Source organism: Triticum urartu, chromosome 1 (genome assembly GCF_003073215.2).
Source record: "Triticum urartu cultivar G1812 chromosome 1, Tu2.1, whole genome shotgun sequence".
NCBI classification, from domain to species: Eukaryota; Viridiplantae; Streptophyta; class Magnoliopsida; order Poales; family Poaceae; genus Triticum; species Triticum urartu.
Genome location: NC_053022.1, coordinates 511,915,024 through 511,938,572, shown reverse-complemented (window position 1 = coordinate 511,938,572; position 23,549 = coordinate 511,915,024). Strand labels below are relative to the sequence as shown.

Genomic DNA, 23,549 nt, shown 5'->3' with positions numbered 1-23,549 from the left:
GGACTATACCTTCAGCCGGACTCCTGGACTATGAAGATACAAGATTGAAGACTCCGTCCCGCGTCCGGAAGGGACTTTCCTTGGCGTGGAAGGCAAGCTTGGCGATACGGATATGAAGATCTCCTACCATTGTAACCGACTCTATGTAACCCTAACCCTATCCGGTGTCTATATAAACCGGAGGGTTTTAGTCCGTAGGACGACATACACATCAACAATCATACCATAGGCTAGCTTCTAGGGTTTAGCCTCCTCGATCTCGTGGTAGATCTACTCTTGTACTACCCATATCATCAATATTAATCAAGAAGGACGTAGGGTTTTACCTCCATCAAGAGGGCCCGAACCTGGGTAAAACTTCGTGTCCCTTGTCTCCTGTTACCATCCGGCCTAGATGCACAGTTCGGGACCCCCTACCCGAGATCCGCCAGTTTTGACACCGACATTGGTGCTTTCATTGAGAGTTCCTCTGTGTCGTCGCCATCAGGAAGGATGCCTCGCCCCGTCTTTAAAGACGGCACCGTTGCTAAGGGAGCTTTGGCTGTCGGCCAAACCCTTCGGTTAGGTGGCTTTCTTATGACCGCCTGTTCGGCTTCTGCGCCGATGATGACCTCTCGAGCCATCGAAAACAATCTTCATGTCAACTCGGAACTCGCCGAGCAGTTAGATCCAATAGAGCTTTCCTCCATAAACAAGCTCTTGGATCGCTTCGCCGCCCTGGGAGTCGCTACGGATTACGACCAGATTGGGCCTAAAACCGATCTGAGAGAGATTAACTCTCCCCAAGTCACCCATCATGTTGCCGTGGTAGAGGGACAGTGCGGCGACCCTTCATCTATCTTAAGGACTCGCTACGTCCGGATCCCCGATCCCTCCAAGACGGATACCCGTGAAGGGGAGGATATCACTCAAGACCTGAACTTAGAGTCAGGCGACGGGCTGGATTCATTAGACAACATCCAACAATCCAAATTGTCGAGTTCAGAAATTCCTCGGCCTCTGAGCCTTGGATGGGGTGAGGCTTCGGATTTAATTCCACCCACCCACCCCAACATAAGCGATCTATCCAAAATCAGGCAAGAACCCGATGAAACAGTACATCATTACTGGGCCAGATTCCTCCTGGTTAAGAACAGGCTAAGGGACTGCCACGAGGAAGACACAATCTCAATCTTCTTCAATAATTGCACGGACAAGGGAATACTCAACGCCATAAGTCACCGTGATATTACATGCTTCGCTGACTTGGCGTCCATTGTACGAAAGTACTGTGCGATGGAAAGCGCCTGGAAAACCGAAATAAAATTTTGGGACAATCCGGCCCTGAATACAAACCCAGTCCGAAATAAAAGGGTGCATCATCACCAGTCACCCGGGTCAAGCACTAAAAAGCAAAAACCCTCTACAGGGCATGGAACCATACTGGAAGGGTGGCTTAATGGACCTTGTAAAATTCACAGTACAGAGGACGCCACACCAACTCACAGCCTCAGAGCATGTTGGATACTCCGGCAGGTGGCCAAAATTGGCAAAAATCTCCTAATTCCGGAGGCCACAGAAAGCCACCCCAGAGACACCAATACGGTATTAACTGTCTTCAAGACTTTCGCATCAAATAGTATGCGAAAAAGGACACTCCGCAGCCTTGCCGAAGTCTACCAAGTAGCAACAATAAACCCATGGAGCGACACGGCTATTACTTTTAACGCCAGTGATGAACCTAAATTCCGAACAGCCCGAGCACCAGCCGCATTGGTCCTCAGTCCAATAGTGGATGGCTTTCGTCTTACCAAGGTACTCATGGACGGCGGCAGTAGATTGAACCTCATTTACGAGGAGACTCTTCAAAAAATGGAAATAGACTGGAACCGCATTGAGCGAAGAAGCACAACCTTTAGAGGAATAATCCCCAGTCGGGAAGCGCGCTGTACAGGAAAAATCACACTAGATGTGGTGTTCGGCACGCCGGATAATTACAGGTCCGAAGAGGTCACGTTCCAGGTGGCTCCGTTCAGCAGCGGTTATCATGCTCTGCTAGGGCGGGAGGCGTTTACAATCTTCCAAGCAATACCCCATTACGGGTACATGAAGCTCAAGATGCCCGGGCCTAACGGGATCATCACTCTCGCTAGTGATCCAGACATGGCACTCCGCGCCGAAAACAAGATAGCCACACTGACCCTCGAGGCACTATCCGAAGCCCTAGCGGCTGAGGAGCTGACTGCGCTGCGCTCTACGGTGAATAGGGACGACGTGGTACCCTTTAAACCGGCGGACGAAATAGTCAAATTCCAAGTCCATCCAACGGACCCCAATAAAACAGCTTCCATCGGGGCACAATTAAACCCTGATGTCGATGCCGCATTATGAGAGTTCCTACGAGAGAACTAGGACATTTTCGCCTGGCACCCTTCAGACATGCCAGGAATCCCACGCAGGCTGGCCGAGCACAGCTTAAATATCCAAACAGGATTCAAACCTGTCAAACAGGCTCTTCGGCGTTTTTCCGAACCTAAGAGACAGGCCATGGGAGAGGAGCTAGCAAAGCTATTAGAGGGCGGATTCATCAGAGATATAAAACATCCGGACTGGCTAGCAAACCTGGTGCTGGTACCAAAGAAGGACAAATCCTGGCACCTGTGTGTTGATTTTAAAGACCTTAACAAGGCTTGCCCAAAGGATCCCTTCCCCCTCCCCCGCATCGATCAAATTATCGACGCTACCGCAGGACACGATTCGTTGTGTTTCCTCGACACATATTCTGGCTACCATCAAATCAAGATGGCAGAACCAGACCAAGCCGCAATGGCATTTATCACACCATACGGGCCATTCTGCTTCAACACGATGCCCTTCGGGCTCAAAAACGCCGGCGCAACATATCAGCGCATGATTCAGACATGTCTGGCAAGCCAGATCGGCAAAACAATGGAGGCATATGTAGATGATGTGGTCGTCAAAACAAGACATGTTGAATCTCTAGTAGACGACTTGAGGCTCACATTTGATAACCTCCGAACATACGACATCAAACTCAACCTGGAAAAATGCGTTTTCGGCGTTCCAGCCGGAAAGCTCTTGGGCTTCATTGTATCCGGTAGAGGAATTGAAGCAAATCCAGCCAAGATCCGAGCTCTATCGCAACTGGATATCCCAAAGGACCTCAAACAAATACAAAAGCTAACCGGATGCATGGCGGCTCTAAGCCGCTTTATCTCCCGCTTGGGAGAAAAGGCCCTACCCCTTTACAGCCTCCTTCGGCGCACCGAACACTTCAAATGGATGGACGCAGCCACGGCCGGACTTGACGAAATAAAAGCATACTGGCAACAAACCCAGTCCTGGCCGCGCCAAACATTGGCGAACCAGTGCTATTATACATTGCAGCAACACATCAGGTTGTAAGCGCAGTGCTCGTCGTCGAACGAGAAGCGGACGGACACAAATTCCCCCTTCAAAAGCCGGTCTATTATGTGTCCACTATCCTCACTCCCTGCAAATCATGGTACCCGCATTATCAAAAGATTGCGTATGCGGTATTCATGGCATCCCAGAAGCTACGACACTACTTTCAAGAGTGTTCAATAACAGTAGCCTCGGAAGTACCACTTAACGATATTATAAACAACCGTGACGCAACGGGACGGATTGTGAAATGGGCCATCGAGCTCCTCCCATTCAACATAACTTATAAGCCACGACGAGCCATCAAGTCACAAGTCTTGGCCGACTTTGTCGCATAATGGACGGAGGCCGAACTCCCTAAAGAGTATGGCACATATTCAAATTGGATCATGCATTTCAACGGCTCCAAGATGTTGGCCGGACTGGGGGCTAGCGTCGTTTTGACATCCCCCACAGGAGACACAGTTCAATACGTACTACAGATTATGTACACGGACTCCAACAATGCAGCTGAATATGAGGCCCTTTTACATGGTCTCCGGATGGCAGTATCCATGGGCATCCAACGCCTAGAGGTGCGCGGGGACTCGAACCTCGCAATATCCCAAATAAATGGAGACTTCGATGCCAAGGATCCAAAAATGGCAGCTTACCGCAACGCCATCCTAAAAATGTCAGCTCGGTTCGAGGGGCTTGAATTTCACCATATAGCCCGGGAAAATAATCAGGCGGCAGATGTCCTGGCACGCATCGACGCAAAACGCGATGTAGTCCCCCCAACATCTTCTTGGAAAGGTTGTTCAAGCCATCCGTAGCATGGGAAGGGGAGCCGAACAATAACAGCCTAGACCCAACCGCACTGCCCGACACCGAACATTCTGACACAATCGGAGGCTCTGCCAATGAAATAACACCTTCAGCCCACGTAATAATGGCCGTCATCGCCCCGTGGACAGAACCATTCCTCGCCTACCTTACTAGGCAGGAACTCCCCGAGGACCAAAATGAGGCACGCTGCATAGTGCGGTGATCCAAAGCCTATAGAGTCCACGAGGGAGAGCTTTATAAGAAAAGCACTACCGGAGTCCTTCAAAGGTGCATCTCCGAAGAGGAGGGGCGGAATCTCCTGGCTGAAATTCATGCCGGACTCGACGGTCATCACGCTGCAGCCCGGTCCCTTGTAAGCAAGGCCTTCCGTACAGGCTTTTATTAGCCGACGGCCCGGGCAGACGCTCAGGATTTAGTCCAATGATGCACCGGTTGCCAGCTCTTTGCAAACCAAAGCCATATGCCACCCACCGCCCTCCAAACCATCCCCATTATTTGGCCCTTCGCGGTCTGGGGGCTTGACATGGTTGGACCCCTTAAAGGCGGAACCCACAAGCAAAAATACTTACTGGTCATGGTGGATAAGTTCACCAAATGGATAGAAGCCAAGCCTGTTAAGACGGCCGAATCCGGACCGGTGATAGACTTTATATCCGGGGTTGTACACTGTTACGACGTCCCCCATAGCATCATCACTGATAACAGCATGAACTTCACGGCCGACGAGGTAATACTCTGGTGCAAAAACATGGGCATCAAGCTCGATTATGCTTCCGTCTATCACCCACAAACTAACGGCCAGGTCGAACGTGCAAATGGTCTTATCATGAGCGGCATCAAACCCAGATTAGTGTGGTCCCTCAAGGAATCTAACACGCACTGGGTAGAGGAGCTTGACTCCGTACTCTGGGGGCTGCGGACCACGCCGAATCGCACCACCGGATACACACCATTCTTTATGGTGTACGGCGCAGAGGCAGTTTTGCCTTGCGACATAATTCATGACTCACCTTGAGTGCGCATGTACGAAGAAAGAGAAGCCAAGCTCGATCAGCAGGACAGCTTGGACGCATTGGAGGAGGAGCGCGACGTGGCAAAAGCCCGTTCCGCATTCTATCAACAGCAGGTTCGAAGATACCAAAGCAGAGAAGTACGGGCCAAAAATTACAATGTTGGCGAATTAGTTCTACGACTACCGGACAAGAAAAAGGACAAACTCAAGCCCAAGTGGGAAGGTCCCTTCATAATTGACCAAGTCCTGACCGGTGGAGCGTACCGCCTGCGGGATGCATCGGATAACCGACTCGAGCCAAACCCATGGAACGCAGCCCGTCTCCGAAGATTCTATGCCTAGCGCCGGACTCTGTGTTCGTCTCCTTCCTCTGTCCATTTTTTATATTTTCTGTCTTACATTTCTCTTCTTCTCTCTCTCCCTCTCTCTCTCTTATAGCCTCTAAAGACTCATAAAGTGACGCGCTACCCGCGCTCATTAAACCTGGGGGCTTCTTTAAACAGAAGCTTATTCATACGGGCTTCATGCCCAACACATGTGTCACACTTCCGCATGTACCTTTTATTCACCATTATATGCATCGATATGACTTAAGTTTTGGCCAAGCTGGGTTGCCTGGCTCCTGTGCTTACCCCTACGTTCCCGATTGTTCGGCTAGGTGGTAAAGGGAGCACCTCTGCGATTGTTACTGCCGGGTCAGCCATACGTGTACCTCAGACTGGGTGAAGCCGAAAGCTAGCGTTCTTAAGGGAATATTCGGTCGGTGAACTAAAGATGATCTTCTTTTATTTTTATCTATACGCCCCCAGATGTTTTTCCTGCGTTTCTTTTCGCAGCATGGACATGCACCTTAGGGCATGCCTCCCAGGGAAAGGAACCCCTAACGGAACTATTCTCCCTGGAAGATGTTTCTTACTAACCATGTAATATAACATACCTAGTCGGGCACTTGTCTGTTCACGCCCTAATGACCCCTACGCCTAGTCTCCATGCATTCCCCGGTTCCTATATAACCGCATGGGAATTCGGACACACTCCGGACTGTCAGGTCCCGAGGCTGAAGCGAAAAGGTCGGCCATGACAAATGATCTACAATCCGGCTAGAAGGCATTATAAATGTCAATTAAATTACATAGTCATTTTGACTGGTTGTATTCCTCTTCAATACCATCTAACAGGCTGTCTAATTTACAGTCTTGCTGGGAATACTTTGCGGCCAACTCTACTTGGCCGTATACTAAGCTTACAGGGATCTCCTTCCCATCGGGCCCTACAGGACCAACCTCGGCCATGTGGTTGGGGTCAGCATTTGCGTACCGCGTCTTCACCATGGCCCAGGCCTCCCTAGCGCCTTGACGGCAGGCTGATATCTTCCACAATCGGAAGCGCCGCCGTGCTCCCTTTAGCTTCTCCGCAAGCTCTCCAAGACCTTTGGGCATGGAGACGGATGGCCACAGGGCCTGGGCGACGCCTCGCATCGCCTGCCGAACTCGATCGAGCAGTTGCGGGAGCTCGGGAAGAAGGTCACTCGTAGAACCGGGCATCTCCTCTGCAGGACGACCTGTTAGCACACCTACAGACATTGCTCTGTTAGTCGACTTCCCCGCCGAACTTTCTTTCAAAAGGTTCGTTCAAGCACTTACTAAATATGCCGCGCCGAAGCCGCTGATTCTCCTTCACGGAGTCTGACAGCTGGGCACGAACATCTTTCAGCTCGACGCCCAGCTTGGTGTTGGCATCTTGGAGATTGTTCTTCTCCCCCCATCACCTTTAGCAGCACCCTCTCACCAGCCTTTAGCTGGCGTAGGAGGTGTTGCCTTTCCGGATTCAATCCGGCGCCATCTGCAATTTCATTTGTCAGATTCGCACCAAAGCCGTGCTTCACAAAATACTTATCTTTCGAAGTGTATATTACCAGAGGGGGTCTCCTTAGGCTCCCCTGCCGCGGCTAGTGCGGCCTCCAGTTGGGCTTTGCACTCTTCTAGCTCCTTGGATAGTAGGGAATTCTTTTCTGTAAGAACCTGCATATCAAATGATCCTTAAATCAGTTATTCTAACTGTTTCAAGTCTCGGGGGCTACTGCTATATATATAATTACCAAAATTTTCTTACCCGTATGTCTTTCACATATTGCTCCGTGGCTCTGGCTAGACCATTTTGAGCGGCACGGAGGTGCGCATCTCCCGAGTTGAAGGCATCTAACGCCCCTTGGGAGAAACAAGTGTCGCGAAGAATTGTCCGGCGACGCCTGTGGTTCATGGCATTCTCCACCTCAGAGTTGGTGGCAGACAACCCGTCCACATCCTCCGTCGGAGGAGCGTCTGGCGCGCGCCTTGCGTTCGCCTCCGCCTCCGGACCAGGCTTTGGAGCCTGGCTGGTGGAGGCGCGATTGGTAGCCTCTCCGGGTATAGTCCGGCGAGGTCTCTTAGTCCTGAAGAGAGCACGAGTGACAATGTGCCTCGAAGGTATAACACCTGGGATAAGGGGGCACGCCATACCTTTGCGCTGACGCCTCGGTCCGGACTGCACTTCTTTTCGGCCCACGGGGCCCTACGGCCCCTCGTTGGCTTGTCGCCGCAGGTTCGGCCTTCCGCCTTAAAAACCTCCCCTGCAAAGTTCGGTTGCAATCAGGAAACTGAACACGAGTGGGCGGACACCTATTCGGGGTACTGGGACTTCGATCTCAGGTACCTGGGGCGTCAGGATTAGCCCGGGGTAATCGGCCGTAATGGCCACCAAGGCATTGTCCTCGCTCAATTGATGGAACACTCCATCAATCAGCTCCACAGATATGTCCGGATCCTCTTGAGAGGCCGGGTCGAGGGACCGTCCTGGGTCCTCGGGTTGTGGAGGAGGGCTGCTTATTTCCTTAACAGCTCGGCGCAGTTCCTGCGTTAAAGTCGTCAGACTAAATATTTAACAATGGGAATACAAAACGGATGGACAAGTAAATACGGCCGCTTACCCAGCTCGGGGGATTGTGCATGGAGAATCCACCCTGAGGGTTGACGCGGAGAAATTCCTCCTCTTCTCCCTTATACAAAGTGGACAAGATCTTTAGTAGAGCGGCAGCTGAGTCCGGCCCCTTACGACCGTAGCGGGTGGCGTCGTCCTCCCCGTTGAAGTCCCACATGGGGTGGCTTCTATACTGAAGCGGTTGCACCCCCCGCATAATGCATTCGGTCATAACCCCGATCATGGTTAGTCCGGAATGGGCTAACAATCTTATTTGGCCCATCAGGTAAATGATGTCCCTGTCACTTTCCCTCTGAGGGCTCCATGGGCGCCAGCTTAGGCGCTTCTTTAAGGGAGCACTGTTGAATTCAGGGAGGCCAATCCAGACAGGATCCGGCAGCGGGACGTCTTCTATATAGAACCATTTCGAGGGCCAGTCTTCGGACGCCTTCTTTCGGGTTCCGGACAGATATCCGGTCCCGGCGATGCGCCACACTTCGGCTCCGCCCACTTGATACATTGACCCCTTTTTGGAATGGGGCACGAGGCAAAATAACTCCTTCCACAATCCGAAATGAGCTTCAACACCCAACAACAGCTCGCAGAGGGCTACAAAGCCCACGATATGCAATATTGAGGCAGGCGTGAGATGATGTAGCTGGAGGCCGTAGAACTCCAGCATCCCCCGGAGAAATGGGTGGATTGGAAATCCGAGCCCCCTTATTAAGTAAGGGACAAGGCACACCCGCTCTCCTTTGGAGGGATTAGGGGCATTCTCTGCTTGCTCTCTGCCGTTGTAGACGGCAAGACCGGCTCGAACCGGGACCATATAGGCCGGGGGGAGAAATCCCTTGGTCTGGAGCATCACTAGCTCGATATGCGGGGTGGAACATCTCTCCCAATATCCAGGCTTAGGGCTGGAAGTGCGAGGGGAGGAGTTGCGATGGCTGGCCATGGTGGAATGGACCTTTGTCGGATGCGTTCTGATGAACACTCGCGGAGGGGAGAAGGTGTGGATTGGATCTAAATCCTCGTCCCCTTAAATAGGGCAGCTCATTTACGCGGCTAGGGGTGTGAATGTAAAAACACTCAGACTTTTCATATTCGTTTGACACGTGGGAAGTGGCCATTATTGGGCGTAGCAGCCAAGGAGCGCAACATCTACAAGAAACCGGACTTTATTCAAAAAGGTACACGGAATTTGGAGGAGAACCCGCCTTGCAATGTCGAAGACAATCTGCGCGCCGGACTCATCGTCATTGAAGCCTGGTTCGGGGGCTACTGAGGGAGTCCTGGATTAGGGGGTGTTCGGATAGCCGAACTATACCTTCAGCCGGACTCCTAGACTATGAAAATACAAGATTGAAGACTCCGCCCCGCGTCTGGAAGGGACTTTCCTTGGCGTGGAAGGCAAGCTTGGCGATACGGATATGAAGATCTCCTACCATTGTAACCGACTCTATGTAACCCTAACCCTATCCGGTGTCTATATAAACCGGAGGGTTTTAGTCCATAGGACGACATACACATCAACAATCATACCATAGGCTAGCTTCTAGGGTTTAGCCTCCTTGATCTCGTGGTAGATCTACTCTTGTACTACCCATATCATCAATATTAATCAAGCAGGACGTAGGGTTTTACCTCCATCGAGAGGGCCCGAACCTGGGTAAAACTTCGTGTCCCTTGTCTCCTGTTACCATCCGGCCTAGACGCACAGTTCGGGACCCCCGACCCGAGATCCGCTGGTTTTGACACCGACAACCGGGATGATGAAGATGGACACCGGAGAGGGATTCCCCCTCCGGCAGGGTGCCGGAACGGGTCTAGATTGGCTTTCGGTGGCTACGGAGGCTTCTGGAGGCGGAACTCCCGATCTATTGTGCTCCCCGGTAGTTTTAGGGTATATGGATATATATATATAGGCGGGAGAAATACATTAGGGGAGCCACGAGGGGCTCACGAGGGTGGAGGGCACCCCCAAGGGGGGTGGGCGCGCCCCTTGCCTCGTGGCTTCCTCGTTGCTTCCCTTACATACACTCCAAGTCTTCTGGGTTGCTTCCGTTCCAAAAATAAGTTCCGTGAAGTTTCAGGTCAATTGGACTCCGTTTGATATTCCTTTTCTTCGAAACCCTAAAATAGGCAAAAAAACAGAAAGTGGCACTGGGCTCTGGGTTAATAGGTTAGTCCCAAAAATATAAAAGTGTCTAATAAAGCCCATAAACATCCAAAAACAGATAATATAATAGCATGGAACAATCAAAAATTATAGATACGTTGGAGATGTATCATGGGCCGCCTGCTAGGAGCCGGCCTCTCTGGAGGCCGCCTGCTAGGAGTCGGCCTGTCTTGGGGCCGTCTTCAGGGGCATGGCCATCTTCTGGCAGCCGGCCGCTTGATCCAGCCGGTCACCAGAAGACGGTGCCTCATCCTGGATGCTCGAGGGGCGCAGCCGGCCCCGATGTCTTAAACGCTCGGGGACTCGGGTTAGGCTACCTGCGGCCCATTACTCCGACATAATGAGTTCAATTAATCAAATTATTTAATGAACTCTCACTTAGATAGACATCCCTCTAGTCATATAAGTGATTCATGATCCGAATCGACTAGGCCGTGTCCGATCATCACGTGAGACGGACTAATCATCAACGGTGAACATCTCCATGTTGATCGCATCTACTATACAACTCATGTTCGACCTTTCGGTCTCTCGTGTTCGGAGGCCATGTCTGTACATGATAGGCCCGTCAAGTCAACCTAAGTGTTTCGCATGTGTAAATCTGCCTTACACCCGTTGTATGCGAACGTTAGAATCTATCACACCCGATCATCACATGGTGCTTCGAAACAACGAACCTTCGCAACGGTGCACGGTTAGGGGGAACACATCTCTTGAAATTTTAGTGAGGGATCATCTTATTTATGCTACCGTCGTTCTAAGCAAATAAGATGTAAACATAACAAACATCACATGCAAATTATAAAGTGACATGATATGGCCAATATCATCTTGCGCCTTTGATCTCCATCTTTGAGGCGCGGCATGATCACCTTCGTCACCGGCATGACACCATGATCTCCATCATCGTGTCTTCATGAAGTCATCTCACCAACTATTACTTCTACTACTATGGCTAACAGTTAGCAATAAAGTAAAGTAATTACATGGCATTTACATTGACTCGCGGGTCATACAATAAATTAAGATAACTCCTATGGCTCCTGCCGGTTGTCATACTCATCGACATACAAGTCGTGATTCCTATTACAAGAACATGATCAATCTCATACATCACATATATAATTCATCACATCCTTTTGGCCATATCACATCACATAGCATACCCTGCAAAAAAAGTTAGACGTCCTCTAATTGTTGTTGCATGTTTTACATAGCAAGAACGTTTCTTACCTACGTAAAATCCACAACGGTGATATGCCAATTGCAATTTACCCTTCGTAAGGACCCTCTTCATCGAATCCGATCTGACTAAAGTGGGAGAGACAGACACCCGCTAGCCACCTTATGCATCAAGTGCATGTTAGTCGGTGGAACCAGTCTCACGTAAGCGTATGTGTAAGGTCGGTTCGGGCCGCTTCATCCCGCAATGCCACTGAATCAAGATAAGACTAGTAACGATAAGCAAAATTAACCAAATCATCACCCACAACTACTTTGTGTTCTACTCGTGCATAGAATCTACGCATAGACCTAGCTCATGATGCCACTATTGGGGAACGTAGTAATAATTCAAAATTTTCCTACGTGTCACCAAGATCAATCTAGGAGATACTAGCAACGAGATAGAGAGAGAGAGGGAGTGCATCTTCATACACTTGAAGATCTCTAAGCAGAAGAGTTACAAGAACGTGGTTCATGGAGTCGTACTCGCGGCGATTCAAATCGCGGAAGATTCGATCCAAGCGACGAACGGACGGTGCCTCTGCGTTCAACACACGTACAGCCCAGGGATGTCTCCTCCTTCTTGATCTAGCAAGGGGAGAGGATAAGTTGAGGGAGAGCTCCGGCAGCACGACAGCGTGGTGGTGGAGCTTGCGATTCTCCGGCAGGGCTTCGCCAAGCACTAGGGAGGAGGAGGTGTAGGAGGAGGGAGGGTTGCGCTAGGGGAAGGGGTGCGGCTGCCCTCCCACCCCCACCCCCCAATATTTATAGGGGGAGGGAAGAGGGGGCCGGCCCCCCTAGATGCATCTAGAGGGGGCGGCGGCCAGGAGGGGGAAACTTGCCCCCCTAGCAGGTGGGAGGCCCCCCTCCCCCTAGGGTTTCCAACCCTAGGCGCCTTGGGCCCTTGGGGGGCGAACCAGCCCACTAGGGGGCTGGTTCCCTCCCATATTCAGCCCATTAAGTCCTCCGGGGCAGGTGGCCCCACCCGGTGGACCCCGGACACCTTTCGGTGGTCCCGGTACATTACCGATAACCCCCGAAACCATTCCGGCGACTGAAACTGGACTTTCCATATATAAATCTTCACCTCCAGACCATTCTGGAACTCCTCGTGACGTCCGGGATCTCATCCGGGCCTCCGAACAACCTTCGGTAACCACATACAATTTCCCATAACAACTCTAGCGTCACCGAACCTTAAGTGTGTAGACCCTACGGGTTCGGGAACCATGCAGACATGACCGAGAGATCTCTCCGGCCAATAACCAACAGCGGGATTTGGATACCCATGTTGGCTCCCACATGTTCCACGATGATCCTCATCGAATGAACCATGATGTCGGGGATTCAATCAATCCCGTATACAATTCCCTTTGTCCATCGGTATGTTACTTGCCCGAGATTCGATCGTCGGTATCCCCATACCTCGTTCAATCTCGTTACCGGCAAGTCTCTTTAATCATTCCATAACGCATGATCCCGTGGCTAACTCCTTAGTCACACTGAGCTCATTATGATGATGCATTACCGAGTGGGCCCAGAGATAACTCTCCGTCATACGGAGTGACAAATCCCAGTCTCGATTCGTGCCAACCCAACAGACACTTTCAGAGATACATGTAGTGCACCTTTGTAGTCACCCAGTTACGTTCTGATGTTTGATACACCCAAAACATTCCTACAGTATCCGGGAGTTGCACAATCTCATGGTCTAAGGAAATGATACTTGACATTAGAAAAGCGCTAGCAAACGAACTACATGATCTTGTGATGTGCTTAGGATTGGGTCTTGTCCATCACATCATTCTCCTAATGATGTGATCCTGTTATCAACGACATCCAATGTCCATGGTCAGGAAACCACAACCATCTATTGATCAACGAGCTAGTCAACTAGAGGCTCACTAGGGACATGTTGTGGTCTATGTATTCACACATGTATTACGGTTTCTGGTTAATACAATTATAGCATGAACAATAGACAATTATCATGAACAAGGAAATATAGTAATAACCATTTTAGTATTGCCTCTAGGGCATATTTCCAACAGTAAGTTAAGTCCTCGTACTAGGCTTCTTTTTCTTCCTGTGTCGACCAAAAACTACCACGTGTCCCTCCAATAAACTGAGTTCCCCATGGGCTTGACACGGCATTAGGGGTAAGCTCCTTGAAACTAGGGTGTGGAGAGCTCCTCCCCCCAACAGCGTTAAGCTAAACACTGATGCGGCTTTCCTTGTGGACACGGGAGAAGGGTGGGGCGGGGCAGTTTCCAGAGACCACAAGGGCCATGTTTTTCTGTCAGTGGAAAGACGGTTACCCTTTTGCAGCTCAGTGGAAGAGGCAGAAGTTGCGGCGGCGGAGATGGGGCTAAGGAAAGTTGCTAAGTATTACCATGGAAATTTGATCCTAGAGACGGATTGCGCGGGCCTCGCTCGGGATCTAAAGGGAAAGGAGAACTGCAGATCAGTTTGTCACGCCTATATCTCTGACGTCAAAGGCCTCCTACAGGGTTTCTCGCAGTCGGAGGTCAGTGCTATTGGGAGGGAGAAGAACAAGCTGGCTCATGAGCTGGCTTCGAGGGCAAGAGCATCAGGAGAGTTCCTGATTATTCCTTACGTCCCGGCTAATACCAGAGATGTAATGAGGAAAGAGTATACCTCCAACATGGTGTAGATTGTAACCATGGTTCTCAAAAAAACATTAGGGGTAAGCTGAGTACCGGACCTCGGCTTTCACCAAGTGCCTCAAAGGCCTCACATGACATAGGTGTAAGTTGCGTGTTGGCACTCATCTTATATCTAAACTAGGTGTGCCATTTGGTCCTGCACTTTTGAGATCATGCCATGTGTTTGGTACGCCGAGTTCGCCACTCGACATACAATTGTAAATCGAGTGTAACACTCGGCTTATTGCCCAATAGATTTTTTTTTGTTTGGTTATTGAATCATCCTAGCAATTCAGTAACATATATGTAGACTTATATTTTGACGACATATCTCATATCCATACAAGCACATAACTTATATCTCATATCCATATATAGCACATATACATACATTGACTCGTAGAAGCACATATAGATGGGTAATGGGAATTAAACTCTTTATTTACACTTTGTCCAAGACAACAATGAACTTTAGGACGGTAAGTAACGTGTTGCCTTGCGAGGGCTCGTGCAGAAGTTGGAATCGGACCATAAATAGGAGCGCACGGCCCGATTATTCTACCGTCGGCTCCCGTCCCGTTTCACCACACACGACACGATGCTAGGTCACTAGCCGCATTAATTCCGATCGGTCGATCGATCACCGGAACTCCAGCCCTTCCATCGTCGAAAGCTGGGGCATGGTCGTATCATATTTATTTATCTAAATATTACACGTTTAATTTAGTCTTTTCTAATATATCAAATACACCAAAACATCAATTTTACTTTTTCTAATAATTTTTGTAATTTTATTGTACGATCACAGAAGTGGTTTGCAATACAAAGTTTGTACACATTTGAGTCACTTATTTTGGGGAGGAGCGAGTACTTAATATAGATGTTATATGTTCAATTTAGTGTACCTTGAGGTCAGAACTAATAATACATGTTCTCTATTATCTTTGTCTAATGATTTTTCAAACAGGTTTATTTTCAACTTGATAACATTATCTATAGCTTGAAAAGGGATAGTATTTTCAAAATCTAGAAACATGTCGATCTTTTTGGTTAAGCTTGTTGAAACAAAACAAAATTTATTCTCTCTTTATGAGTGGTTGTACTTCTTCTCAAACTAGTGACGTTCTTTATTTTGGTGTGAATAATGCAAGTGTGTTCTTCTGGTATGCACATATGTTGAAACATTGCATAGATAATGGTTGTTAAATATTTGTTTAGTTGTATTTATCAAACAAGATATTTTTAAGTGATGATGAGGTACTCAAGATTTTTGTAGACAAGAAACATGTAATGCATGTAAGCATGAGTGTAATGACACATTTGAAATAAGCTTGAGTTTAATAGCACATTTGAACTATATTTTTTAAGATTAATGGCAATGACTTGGCCTTTGGTAAGTTACTTAACAGGTATGCAAAGATGCATAGCAATGCAGCCGCATCAAGCTCGGGTGAAGGGGTAATTCATCACATTTCCCTTTGGTGGCTATTGCGTTGGTACCAGATGCAAGTGATGAGCCTTGGAGTTTGTGCAAAGGCTAGCGTTCTGCTATTTTTCAAGTCAGTGTCTATATGGCTTGTATCTTGATCTTTATCATATGAACGAGGCAGATATTATCATGCAAAAAAGTAGAATTCCAGATCCACCATTATTATCCATGGCTCCTATAGCAGGCTTTGAAGACCACAATAGGCACTCGCCGCTAGAAACGAGGTCTAATAACTACCGAAGGAATATCAGTTGGTGCATCACTCCATGCAACGAGGCTTGCAAATCCATCATCCCAGCATTGTGGGAAGCAGGCATGGGAGCGGTCCTCCCCCCCCCCCCCCCCCCCCCCCCTCCCTGTCGCGTTTGGGTAAAATGACGTCTGGACCATAGGTGGACCAAAAATAGGACCACATTGAATGGCAAAACACGTACGTATCGCGCGGCCCGAATGCTTGCAGGCAGTTTAAGAGTCGGCATTGAAGATGCCCTTAACTCTTTTCCCCAATCAAAATACAAAAGACATGCAAAGCTCTTGCATGTTAAAAAACAGTAGGAACAAGCGTTCACATGTTTTTAGAAGAGTAATGCTACACCTACGTAAGGATTTATGTACCTTACGTAATTGATGATTTGGCAGTTTTTAATTCATCATTAGTTAGGGGCTCGAGCCCACCCTTGAGAGGGGAGGCATTTTGATTAGCGTTTTAGCAAATTACATAGATTATGTAAGTGTCGTTCGTAGGTGTAGCATTATTGTTTGGCGGCTGCTACCAATTAGCCGGCTAATTTTAGCCTAATTTAAGTCGCCTCCAAAGCTGTGCGATCGAACGCTCTCAGCCATACGACCAGGCACCCCCATGACAGCACCACGCAACAACTCTATGGTAGCAGCTCCATGGCAGCACCGACGGTGCCCAGGAGCGCTCCATTGCAGCGCTGAATGGAGTTTCATTGCAACTCTGGTAAAGATTCAACGGCTCCGGCGACGCTTCAATGCAGCTTCATCACAGCTTCGACGACACTTCATCGCAACTCTGGCAGGGCTTCATCGCAATGCGGGCGAGCCCCATATGCTTCACCAGCTGCAGCAGCCCGCCAGCCAGCCCGCAGCACCACACCGTCACGTGGTGAGCTGGTTGACGTTGCGCAGCTCCTCTCCTCGGCCTCCCGATTGCCACCACCAGGGCCGCTGCCCCGTCATCCAAGACCTTGACACCACGTCACCTGAGACCCGCCGCTACCCCAACCAAAGAAATAGGCAGAAAGGATCCACCTTTCGCACCCTTGGGCGGCCCCTAACGCCGAGACCCAATAGGTTGGCCTAAACTGGCCTCCATCGACCCGTCCTGCTGCCCGGCACGCCACCCCCAGCGCCGGCCGAGCTTCACCCGAAGGGCCCTGTGGCGGCGGTAGGGGAGGGGAGGGGCCGGAGGGGGGATTTGCCTGACGGCGGCTAGGGTTCCCTCCCCGTCACCTGCGAGGGCAACGCGGGAGGGCTCGGGGGAGGAAGGTCCGAGCTTCGTATCACTTCCTTACAGTCACAAACATGTACTTTACATGAATTAAAAGGGATAGGAGTTTCTTTCCTTCACTTCAGCCCCTACATAGAAGTATAATGACTACAACTACTGATAAATCTAATAGTTACAGTAAATAGATATTCTTGGTTTACTGCATCTATAAGGAAGTTAACGAAAAAGGTGAACAATCATCTGAAAAAAAACGCGTAGATATGCAATGCAAGAGCAAAATGTATGTGTTGCATCTGCATCTAACTTTTTGCTCTCATGCTGAAGGTTATCCGATTTTTAGCTTTTTGCGTGTATACAATCTACGAAAATAGACAGTGGAACCTTAATTCCTGTAGACACTTGAAGCAACCAAGCACCTAACAAAAAACTGAATATGTAACTCCACAAGTCCCTTGTTGGTCCTGTCCACATTAGATCGTTCATTGCACATCATGTGGGCTCATGGCTTGCTGCTCTTTCCAATATGAAGAAACATAAAATCATCTCGCTTCAGTTACCTCATTTGAACATTCAAACAACCACGATACTGATAATATTGCCATGCATGCTGGTAGTAGAAATGATGGATGAATTCTTTGACGTACTATCAGTGCATCATCCAATTTGTGCTCTTTTAGTGTAGAAAAAGCTCGCCTATATATTTTAAAAATGACTTGATGTAATACAGTCAAACAAGAAAGGGAAAGACATTAAAGTGATCCTTGGTGAATTGAGTAGCACCATTGATGTAGAGCTCGTACAGAGGCTCGTCGTGACACGGTCATAGCTAAGGAATGAGGTGACTGTGTGCATGGTCCATCCAATGCTCCTCTACGCTCCATGTTCATCTAGCTAATTCATATGCTCATGTATAAGCTTACTGTCAGTGGAGCAAACAAAGATGTATGCGCATGAGCTGAAGAACAAATACCTCAGCTGCTGCGGGGAGCCCCTTCTTCAATTGCGTTCTCAACGTCCTTGTCTGTTGAACATGAGTAAATGGCACCGGCGGTTCGAGAACTTGCGTTGCGGGTGCACTTAAGTCGCGGTACTTGCAAACCGGAAAAACCCGTCATAAAACTTGCATTACGGGTGCAGATAGGTCGCACAGGTCATCTGAACCGCCCAGCTGCCCGGTTTTCTCCTTCTAACGGTCAAGCGTGATAAATTTGTTCACGACTTTAAAAATATATGTGATTCGTGACTTTAAAAAAATGTTCGTGAACGATAAATTTGAAAACTATTCGTTCACGACTTCAAAAAAATGTTCGCGAACGTTTCAAAAAATATTTGTGATTAGTGACTTTAAAAAAATGTCCAGGAACGAAAAATTTGAAAATGTTTTTGAATGATAAATTTAAAAATGTTCGTGAATGATTAATTTGAAAAGTATTTATTCACGGCATTAAAAAGGTCGAGAACGATAAATTTAAAAAATATTTTTGATTCGTGAACATTTTTTTAAAGTTGTGAACATTAAAAAAATTGTGATTCACGACTTTAGAAAAAGTTCGCGAATGATAAATTAAAAAATATTTATGATTCGTGACTTTAAAAAAATGTCCATGATTGTTTTTGAAAATGCTTGCAAACGATAAATTTGAAAATGTGGTGAATGATTATTTTGAAAACTATTTTTCCACGACTTTAAAAAAAATGAGAACGATAAATTTGAAAAATATTTGTGATTCGCGAACATTTTTTTAAGTTGTGAACATTTAAAAAAATAATTGTGATTCGCGACTTTAAAAAAAGTTCACGAACGTGAAATTAAAAAATATTTATTAAAAAAATTTGTGATTCGTGACTTTAATAAATGTCCACGAATGAAAATTTTGAAAATGTTTGCGAACAATAAATTTGAAAATGTTCATGAACGATTAATTTGAAAAATATTTGTTCACGACTTTAAAAAATGTTCGCGAATGATAAATTTGAAAAATATTTGTGATTTGCGAACATTTGTTTTAAGTGGTGAACATTTAAAAAAATGTTTGTGATTCACGACTTTAAAAAAATGTTCTCGGACGATAAATTAAAAATATTTATTAAAAATATTGTGATTCGTGACTTTAAAAAAATGTCCAGAAACGAAAATTTTGAAATGTGACCTATCTGCACCCGCACCGCAAGTTCTATGATGGGTTTTTCTCGAAAATAGGACAGTTGGCCGGTTCAGATGGCATATGTGACCTATCTACACCCGCAATGCAAGTTCTATGACGGGTTTTTTTAGTTTACAAGTACCGTGACTTAAGTGCACCCGCAGCGCAAGTTCTCGGACCGCCAGTGCCATTTACTCGTTGAACAGCATGGCTTCAAAATCTCGAACAGGATCTACATCTCCAATTTTCTCGACCTTCTATGTTGAAGGAAACAGAACTTTTATTGCCCTAGCCTTCTCTGCGTCGCCTCAAGGTGTGGTGCCGGGGTAAGCTCCTCGCCCCAACGGCTGCGTGCTCCTCGCCTAATCGAGGGGTGCGAATGCGATGGTGCGGTGGTGGCGGCGGTGTCGTCCTCATGGGCACATATGGGAGGGTTCATGGGATAGACGGCGAGAGGATATGGGAGATCGAGCGGCGCAACCTAAGCGAGCCGGGGGTGTTCGGGGATCGTTCTATCCGGAGCAGGGAGCTGGGGGCAGGGGTAGGGCGTGAGGCTTGCCGGGCATGTCGTGCTCCGTGGAGGAGGGTTCGTGCCTGGAAGTGGAACCTGATCGGTGCCAACGATGGAGAAAAGCGCTAATTGTGGAGGAGATAACGATGACAAATTAAATCCCCTAATCAAGGCTGGTTTTCAGGAAACCCGGGTGAATCGGGTGAAAGGGAGGCAACAAAAAATCGAACGAAGTCACGAAGGAAACGGAGTCCGTTTCCCGTTTCTTTTAGGTATAGTATAAATAAATAAATATAATATAGAGAGTATAGAGATAGTAGAGATAGAGAAGAGATTCTTTTCGGAAACCGGCGACGGCTCGTGCACGGTTGGAATCGGACTGAGCTGTGTTCATAAATAGGGCGCAGGCAACCGTTTTTTGCATCATCAGACGTTCCGTTTCACCACGAACCCCAACCCAACCCTTCCTTCGGCGACAGAGAGCTAGGGCACGGGCGGCCGGCCACGATGGTGCTCGCGGAGCTGGGCGGTAGCATCTCCCGCGCGCTGGCGCGGATGAGCAGCGCGACGGTGGTCGACGAGAACGTGCTCCGGGAGTGCCTCAACGAGATCGCGCGCGCGCTCATGCAGGCCGACGTCCGCTTCAAGATGGTCTGCGACCTGCAGGCCAACATCAAGAAGTCCGTCAACCTCGAGGCCCTCGCCGCCGGCACCAACAAGCGCCGCGTCATAGAGACCGCCGTCGGGAAGGAGCTCTGCAAGATGCTGGATCCCGGGAAGCCCGCCTTCGTCCCCAAGAAGGGCAAGCCCAACGTCGTCATGTTCGTCGGACTGCAAGGTCGGTCAGAATTTCTGATTGACCAACCTCGCTTCTTTCTGAATTAATTTCTGATTGGCCGACCTCGCTTCTTTCTGAATTTCAATCTCCTTATGTAATTGCTGGTTTGGATTACAAATTTACAACATAATAACACTGATGACCGACGATCACTGATTACATATGTTTTGCAGGCTCTGGGAAAACCACCACATGTACCAAATACGCGCATTATCATCAGCGCAAGGGATTCAAGCCGTCACTGGTTTGCGCCGATACGTTCCGGGCCGGTGCTTTCGATCAGTTGAAGCAGAACGCAACCAAGGCCAAGATACCTTTCTACGGAAGGTACACTACATTGGCAGATTTATTACTCATGGATCAACCTAGCTTGTCTCTCCAGAATATTCACCTAATAGAATTGTTGTTTTTTGCAGCTACATGGAATCAGACCCTGTCAAGATTGCTGTGGAGGGCCTGGAAAAGTTCAGGCAAGAGAAATCTGATCTCATCATCATCGACACGAGTGGGCGCCATATGCAGGAGGCTGCGCTCTTCGAGGAGATGCGCCAAGTTGCGGAAGCAACGGTATTTACACTGTCTCATATAGTCCTTCACAGCATTATTATTCCTCTAGTTTTGAGATTTTTCACTGACATGCTTTGTATGGCTCTTCTACAGAAACCAGACCTGGTGATATTTGTGATGGATGGCAGCATTGGTCAGGCTGCATTCGATCAGGCACAGGCATTCAAACAGAGTGCTTCCGTTGGAGCTGTGATTATCACGAAAATGGATGGTCATGCGAAAGGAGGCGGTGCACTGAGCGCGTAAGTATTTATCTTTGTTTTCTCGCTCCTCCTTGTGCTATTCGTGTTACTACCTACTCCCTCTGTAATATAAGAGCTTTTAGATTACTATAAAGTACTATAGTTAACATATTAGTCTCTCTAGAGTTGTATTCCATTTGTAAATTTACACATCATCCATTATTTTAGTTCGACATGAAAATGCCACTCGGTTTAGGTTTAATTCTTTTGTTAAGGAAACACTGCCTCACATATATGTTTAGTGTCCGTGAAGAAGCAGTTAAAACTGTTGTTGCTACGCTGTATTCTCAAATCCTGATTTAGTTTTGTCATTGTGTGTTTTACAAATAGGTGAATACACCTTTGGATAGAGTAAGCGGGTTAAGAATCCAAGGAACTTTTTCTTGACATCCTTGCTTCTTTTTTCCAGGGTTGCAGCTACGAAAAGCCCGGTGATATTTATTGGAACTGGAGAACACATTGATGAATTTGATGTTTTCAATGTGGAACCATTTGTCGGCCGTCTGCTAGGTTAGCAACTACATTCAGTATTGTTTATAACTTGTGATTCTTCTTTCCAGTTTAGCTAACGATGGTTTTCGCAGGTAGAGGAGACTTGCCTGGCTTACTCGACAAGATGGAAAGTATTGTGCCTGCTGATCAACAATCTGAGCTTGTGGCAAAGCTGGCTGAAGGAGCCTTCACTCTCAGACTTATGTCTGAGCAATTCCAGAATCTCCTGAAAATGGGGCCAATGGGCCAGGTATTTACCATGTTAACATCTGATTTAACTTTCATACGGTTCTTCTTCTGTGATAGCATTGCTTAAGCGTGCATTTTCTGATTTATCTTGCAGATCTTCTCCATGCTGCCCGGGTTTAGCTCGGAGCTGATGCCAAAGGGACAGGAGAAACAAAGCAAAGAAAAGATCAAGCGGTACATGACGATCATGGACTCCATGACAGCCGCAGGTGAGTTGGTCTAAGAGTTTAAATCTCTTTTGTGTGTAGCAAAAATACTGCAAGAGCGATCATCTGAAACTTATCCCATCGCTGATCGATCAACTTTGCAGAGCTCGACAGCAAGAACCCGAAGCTGATGACCGAGTCGCGGATCCTCCGGGTCGCTCGAGGGTCGGGCAGGCAAGTGAAGGACGTGACGGACATGCTGGAAGAGTACAAGCGACTGGCCAAGATGTGGAGCAAGCTGAATGTGTCGAAATTGATACCGCCGAACGGAAAGATGAGTGATCAGGCCATCCAGAAGATGCTCAAAGCCATGCCGCCGCAAGTGGTGCAGCAGATGGGGGGCAAAAGTGCCTTCGAGGCTCTGGTGAAGCAAATGGGCGGCAAGGACATGAGCAAAATGCTTGCTGGCATGAAGGGTGGTGCTTAGTCTTGCAAATGTAGGTGGTGGCCTTGCTACGTTGTAGTAGAATTTCTCTCCTGACAAGATATTTCCCAACTCCCCATTGTACTTAAATTTCTCTGGAACTGACATGTAGACAATCAAATTCACTGAGTGTGGCTTTTATGACTTTGTTATCTGGATTACATGGGCTTCTGCAGAGTATGAAACACCAAAGTTAAATTTTCAAGTCCAAACTCTGAGGCTTCCTGCTGCATTTTTAGAGATTTCGATAAGAAATAAGTCTGCTGAGCCAAATTGTTAGTGTGTACTTTCTTTTTGACAGCTGTCAAGATGTTACACCTTTACTATGCGGAGTTGATATGTTTTAGTACCAATCAAATGGAATATACACCATTATTTGATCCTTACCGTTTTGCACTGCTAGCCTATCGTAATGGAATCGGTATATGGTGCATTAATTATTACTCTCTCGTTTTAGAGACTTGTTTACATTACAGAGAGAGTACATATTATGTACAAGACAAGTAAGGCGTCAATGGTTACTAATATATTATACTCACATATCTTTAATATCTTCCCCAATCTTTTTGACGTGCATTTCCTGCATAGAACTTGTATTATTGTGCACGTGTGAATGATGTGGGAGAAAGATCAATGAAATAATA

General features: G+C 47.8%; 1 protein-coding gene across 1 annotated transcript; it reads left to right on the top strand.

Annotated features, from left to right (window-relative positions):
- Positions 1-20,394: 20,394 nt before the first annotated feature.
- LOC125537088 (signal recognition particle 54 kDa protein 3) lies at positions 20,395-22,993 on the top strand. Its single transcript, XM_048700385.1, has 8 exons — positions 20,395-20,725; positions 20,899-21,052; positions 21,142-21,292; positions 21,386-21,534; positions 21,944-22,044; positions 22,119-22,276; positions 22,370-22,484; positions 22,586-22,993. Exons 1-8 carry the CDS (start codon positions 20,395-20,397, stop codon positions 22,906-22,908), a joined length of 1,482 nt encoding a protein of 493 aa, XP_048556342.1. The 3' UTR covers positions 22,909-22,993.
- The last annotated feature ends 556 nt before the right edge of the window (positions 22,994-23,549 follow it).